This window comes from Amblyraja radiata, chromosome 15 (genome assembly GCF_010909765.2).
Source record: "Amblyraja radiata isolate CabotCenter1 chromosome 15, sAmbRad1.1.pri, whole genome shotgun sequence".
NCBI lineage: Eukaryota > Metazoa > Chordata > Chondrichthyes > Rajiformes > Rajidae > Amblyraja > Amblyraja radiata.
This window is the reverse complement of record NC_045970.1, coordinates 52,163,334-52,169,111: the sequence shown is the minus strand read 5'-3', so window position 1 is coordinate 52,169,111 and position 5,778 is coordinate 52,163,334. Positions and strand designations below refer to the sequence as shown.

Below are 5,778 nucleotides of genomic sequence, written 5' to 3'. Positions count from 1 at the left end.
GCCAGGAATTACCAACGAGAGGCTGGCCGTCTTCGGGGCTGAGGCAGCGGTGGCCCGGCTTGCTGGTGCGGCGTTCTGGCTTTCAGCGGCGGCCTGGAGGTGATGCAGCGGGGCTCGGAGCTGAGACTGCGGGACCCGGAACTGGGGCGGCGGCCCGGAGCTGGGTCGGCTGCCCGGAGCTGAGGCAGCGGCCCGGAGCGGAGACTGCTGGACCCGGAGCGGAGACTGCGGGACCCGGAGCTGGGGCGGCGGCCAGGCGCTGGGACAGCGGCCCGGAACGGAGACTACGGGAGCCGGAGCTGGGGCGGCTGCCTGGAGCGGAGACTGCAGGACCCGGAGCTGGGGCGGCGGCCTGGAGCTGGGGCGGCGGCCTGGAGCGGAGACTGCGGGACCCGGAGTTGGGGCGGCGGCCTGGAGCGGAGACTGCGGGACCTGGAGCTGGGGCGGCTGCCCGGAGTTGATGCTGTGGCGGGCCTTCTCGGAGCGGAGACGGCGTTCCGGCTTTCGGCGGCGGCGACATCACCATGGAGGTCCGCTGGACTGGAGAGCGGCATCTTCGGCCTGGATCAATCGCCTCAGCGCAGAGGGAGAACAAGGAGGGAAGAGACGGAGACTAAGCCTTTACCTCCATCACAGTGAGGATGTGCTTGGTGAACTCACTGTAGTGGATGTTTAATTTGTGTTTATTGTATGTTTTGTTATTATTGATTCTGTGTATGACTGCAGGCAACATAATTTCGTTCAGACCGAAAGGTCTGAATGACAATAAAGGATCTATCTAAGGTACACAAAATTGCTGGGGGAACTCAGCGGGTGCAGCAGCATCTATGGAGCGAAGGAAATAGGCGACGTTTCGGGCCGAAACCCTTCTTCAGACAAGGATCTATCTATCTCTGTTTCCAACTAGATATTTATAGAAATCTTATAGTTTTACTTCGATAATCACCCAGCATTTTTCTTTATTATCATCATTGAGAGAAGGGGAAGGGAAAGGCAGCATAGCAGAGTGGGACAGTAATAGGAATGTGAGGGAATGGGATGATAAACCTATATTCCCGGAAGCGGCCTGTAATTTTAAAATATTCCATTTACTGTTCTTTGCATGCACGAATTATGCACGAATAATGCACTAAAACCAAAGGTTTATTCTTCACGCGCATTTCAATAATCATCAAATGACATCCGAGATGTCATATTTTCTCTTATAATCATGTACTTAAATTAAATTTCTTTATTTATATAGCACATTTTTAGTCAACTTGCATTGACCCCAAAGTGCTTCACATAATTACATTCACACACACAGGCAAAGGTGGGCGAAGTGTCTTGCCCAAGGACACACACAGGCCAAAGGTGGGTGAAGTGTCTTGCCCAAGGACACAACGACAGTATGCACTCCAAGCGGGATTCGAACCAGCTACCTTCCGGTTGCCAGCCGAACACTTAGCCCATTGTGCCATCTGTCGTCCCATGATACTTAAATGATATATTATAAGTTTCAAACCAAAGGCAGTTCCCGGGATGGCAGGACTGTCATATGATTAAATAATGTGTCGACGGGGTTAGTATTCACTGGAATTTATAAGGATCAGAGGGGATCTTATAGAATAGAAACATATAACATTCTTAAACGATTGGACAGGCTAGATGCAGGAAAAATGTTCCCGATGTTGGGCGAGTTCAGAACCATGGGTCCACAGCAAGGCTCTGTGCTGGGACCGCAGCTGTTTACAATATGCATTCATGATTTAGATGAAGAAATTAAAAGTAACATTAGCAAATTGCAGATTACACAATGCTGGGTGGCAGTGTGAACTGTGAAGAAGATGCTATGAGGATGCAGAGTGATTAGCACAGGTTGGGTGAGTGGGCAGAAGCATGGCACTTGCAGTATAATGTGGATACATGTGAGGTTATCCACATTGGAGGCAAGAACCGGAAGGCAGATTATTATCTGAGTGGTGTCATCTTAGCGAAAGAGGATGGACAACTAGACCTGGGTGTCCAACTACATCAATCACTGAAAGTAAGCATACGGATACAACAGGCGGTGATTAAAGCTAATGGCATGTTGGCCTTCATAAAGAGAGGAGTTGAGTATGGGAGCAAAGAGGTCCTTCTGCAGTTGTACGGGGCCCTGGTGAGACCACTCCTGGAGTATTGTGTGCAGTTTTGGTCTCCCAATTTGAGGAAGAACATTATTGCTATTGAGGGAGTGCAGCGTAGGTTCACGATGTTAATTCCCGGGATTGCGGGACTCTCATATGATGAAAGAATGGAGCGACTGGGCTTGTATTCACTGGAATTTAGAAGGATGAGAGGGCATCATATTTAAACCTATGCAAGTATTGAGGGATTGGACACGCTAGATGCAGGAAACATGTTCCCGATGTTGGGGTGTTCAGAACCAGTGTGCCACCGCTTAAGAATAACGGGTAAGCCATTTGGAACTGAGATGATGACAAACCTTTTCACACAGAGAGTTGTGAATTTGTGGAATTCTCTGCCTCAGAAGGCAGTGGAGGCCGAATCGCTGGATGCATTCAAAAGAGAGTTAGATAGAGCTCTTATGGTTAGCGGAATCAAGGGGTAGGGGGGAGAAGGCACGAACGGCGTATTGATTGTGGATGATCAGCCATGATATCATTGGATGGCGGTGCTGGCTCGAAGGCCCGAATGGCCTACTCCTGCACCTATTGTCTATGTATCTTGGTATCTATATTGCCTGTGGAGGTGGTAGGGGCTGATACGACCATGACATTTGAGAAGTTTTTTTAGATAGGCAGATTGAAGTTCAGGGAAGAGATGTAAAAAAATAATGTACAGGCAAATGAGATCAGTTTAACTTAACATCATGTTCGACACAAACATTGTGGGCCAATAGACCCGTTCCCGTGGTGTACTTTTCTATGTTCTCGGTTCTACGTTAAATCTGTACGCAGATTTGCATAACTCGTATTACATCGCTGATGTGGCTAAGTAAATTTGTGCTGCACGACACAACTTTAAGATAATATAAAACAGCTTGCGACACGATTGCAGTTGTTCAGCGTGAAAGTGATTATATTCCATTCCCACGTCGGATAGTAAGAGATGGACAATGAAGTAGCAATCAACAATGACCAATGTAAATGTTATTTGTGTCCCATTGGATGAAGTTGGCTTTGTGCTCTTATTTTTATTTTATAATACGACATAGATCAGTACACATTGCAGGAATAATGCCATGATGGTAAATTAAGTTCACCATCCGCTTGCTTAACAAGTGGAACGAACATAGGTGCCCTGGCAACGAAATACGCGCATTCAATAATTGATACGAGATCATTGCGTCACTGGGATTTGGAACACGCGTATAACAAGCGTATAAAAGAATGGGTTCAATGCCATGTGATATTACAAGACTACCTTTCGTTTCGAGCACTGAGGGTTGATCAGAAATGCATGGACACGTGTCGGGTCCTGTCTACTCCATTTATTACCCGATTCTGGCGGCTGTTGGCATTCCAGGTAAGGCTGGAAAATCAATAACAAAAAAGACCAGCTTTTCAGATGTCTGCATTGTATTTGTTTGAACCAGTGAAACATACGTTTCTTTTTATGTAGAAACGGCTACACAGCTCTACTGATTTAATGATAGAACAGACGAATCAATTTTCTTCAAATATTGAAGGGAATTTCTATTTCGATAGAATGAATATGGTGAGATTTGGAATAATAAATTGACGACGCAAAGCGGCGACTTGAAATCACTGCTGGCTCAAAATCGTATTGTCGCCGTGAATGTCCGCATGTTTTTCAGTTCATTCCAGTTTGTGAATGAACAGTACGGATATCCCAGGAAGGGGGGGGGGGGGGGGTTACATATTGAGGAGGAAATCTCTCAATATGTGTCTCCCGAAATGTGGTTCTCAAACCAGGCGGAACCCCTACATCTGGTGTGTGATATAAATCAATTGCTATCCACGTATTCAGAGAGAAGCTTCACAACATGACCTCCCGGATTTAATATTTCAATCTGCACCGAACGCATAATCGAAACACGAAGTGCTGAAGGTTCAGACAGCGTCTGGGGAGCGAATGGATAGATGGCTTTTAGGGCCGGACCTTTCTCAGGCACCCAATGCTGTCTGACCCGCTGAGCTCATCCAGCAGTTGTGTTTAGCTCAAGTTTCCAGCATCTACAGTCCCTTAAGTTTCTTCGATCAGAGTGCGATACGGCGGGGAGCAGAGGTGTCAGACCTTATTTCGGCAGTTGTGTAACCCTGTCTTAGTCCATTGCTACCTAAATAATTCTCAGATCTCCAATGCATAGTTAAATGTTAGTTAAATGCATGAAGCATGTTGATTGTTGGTGGCGTTGATTCGATGATTTGATGAATGCTCGTTTCCTTTATGTTAACAGGTAATCTGGTGACGATTGCGATTCTGTCTCGGGGAAGATGCGGTCTTTCCAAATGCGTCAGTCGATACATGATGGGTATGGCGGTGACGGATATTCTGGTCCTCGTCACGGCGGTGATACTGAACCGAATCAGGTCCATTTACTTTCCCATGTCCTTCCTTTCTATCACCCCAGTCTGCAGCGTTAGAATCGCTCTCATTTATGCAACGAGGGACAGCTCCGTCTGGTTAACGGTCGCTTTCACTTTTGATCGATTTGTAGCAATTTGTTGCCAGAAACTGAAGATAAAGTATTGCACGGAAAGAACAGCGCTAGTGGTTATAATAACGGCGTGTGGCGTGAGTTGTGCAAAAAACATACCCCGATACTTAATATATGAGCCATTATACGTTCGTAACGATGTTCCATGGTTCTGCGATATCAAGTTAAGCTTTTATTCTGATGTTTTCTGGATAGTATTTGACTGTATTGATTATATTATGAATCCTTTTGCTCCCTTTATTTTGATACTGCTACTAAATACTCTAACGGTGAAACATATTTTAGCAGCCAACAAAGCTCGCAGACGAGTGAGAGCCAAGAGTAACTGCGAGGATCAGGATGACCCGGAAGTGAAAAACCGGAAGAAATCCATTATTTTACTCTTCGCCATTTCGGGTAGCTTCATTGTGTTGTGGACTCCTCGTGTTGTAAATTTCTTTTACGTGCGATTTACCAATAGCAGATATTCAATCGGTTCTAATCCCAACGACCCGATGTTTATTCTGCAGGAAAGCGGCATTATGTTGCAACTCCTTAGCTGTTGCACCAACACGTGCATTTATGCAGTGACCCAGAAGAAATTTAGAGAAGAGTTCGCAAATATGTTGAAAGCTTCGGCCAACCGTTTTATTAACATGGTAAAGTCATGAAGCAGGACTGGATATTTTGCAGTCTGTTATATGAAACATGCTACCCATTCTCATCCTAACTTCAAAGAAACACAACAAACTCAGTATAGGTTTCGTGGCAAAGCCACTTCAATGTTGCGGATCTTTTTAAAAAAAATGTTTCTGTTATTGCAGCCGGACAAACCATTTATTCAAGGAAGAAACGTGCAGTCGTGTAGATTTGTTGAGTCAAATCGTACACGGATCCCAAAATATCATTAAACAATGTTCTGAGCCCAAATGCGCAATTTACAGCGGTATTCTCAGCAACACCATATGGTTTCATTTGACCTTATCACGTCAGCTAGAGCAAGCCAACTGTGATATTTACCACCACACCGATGTGCTGATTATTCAAACCAGCTCAAATTGCCCCCTAAATTCCACCGTAGTGCCCGCAGATACGCCTGTAACTTGCTGTCTAGGCAATTACTCCCAGCCAGC

General features: G+C 45.8%; 1 protein-coding gene across 1 annotated transcript; it reads left to right on the top strand.

Moving 5' to 3' along the window:
• Positions 1-3,440: 3,440 nt before the first annotated feature.
• LOC116981442 (probable G-protein coupled receptor 139) lies at positions 3,441-5,316 on the top strand. The gene is made up of 2 exons (XM_033034495.1): positions 3,441-3,510; positions 4,406-5,316. Exons 1-2 carry the CDS (start codon positions 3,441-3,443, stop codon positions 5,314-5,316), a joined length of 981 nt encoding a protein of 326 aa, XP_032890386.1.
• Positions 5,317-5,778: the final 462 nt, after the last annotated feature.

Bases quoted from the DNA above. Each gene is read 5' to 3' on its own strand.
- LOC116981442 (XM_033034495.1), top strand. From the start codon at position 3,441: ATGCATGGACACGTGTCGGGTCCTGTCTACTCCATTTATTACCCGATT. The intron at 3,511-4,405 runs GTAAGGCTGGAA...TTATGTTAACAG, and splicing joins GGCGGCTGTTGGCATTCCAG to GTAATCTGGTGACGATTGCG.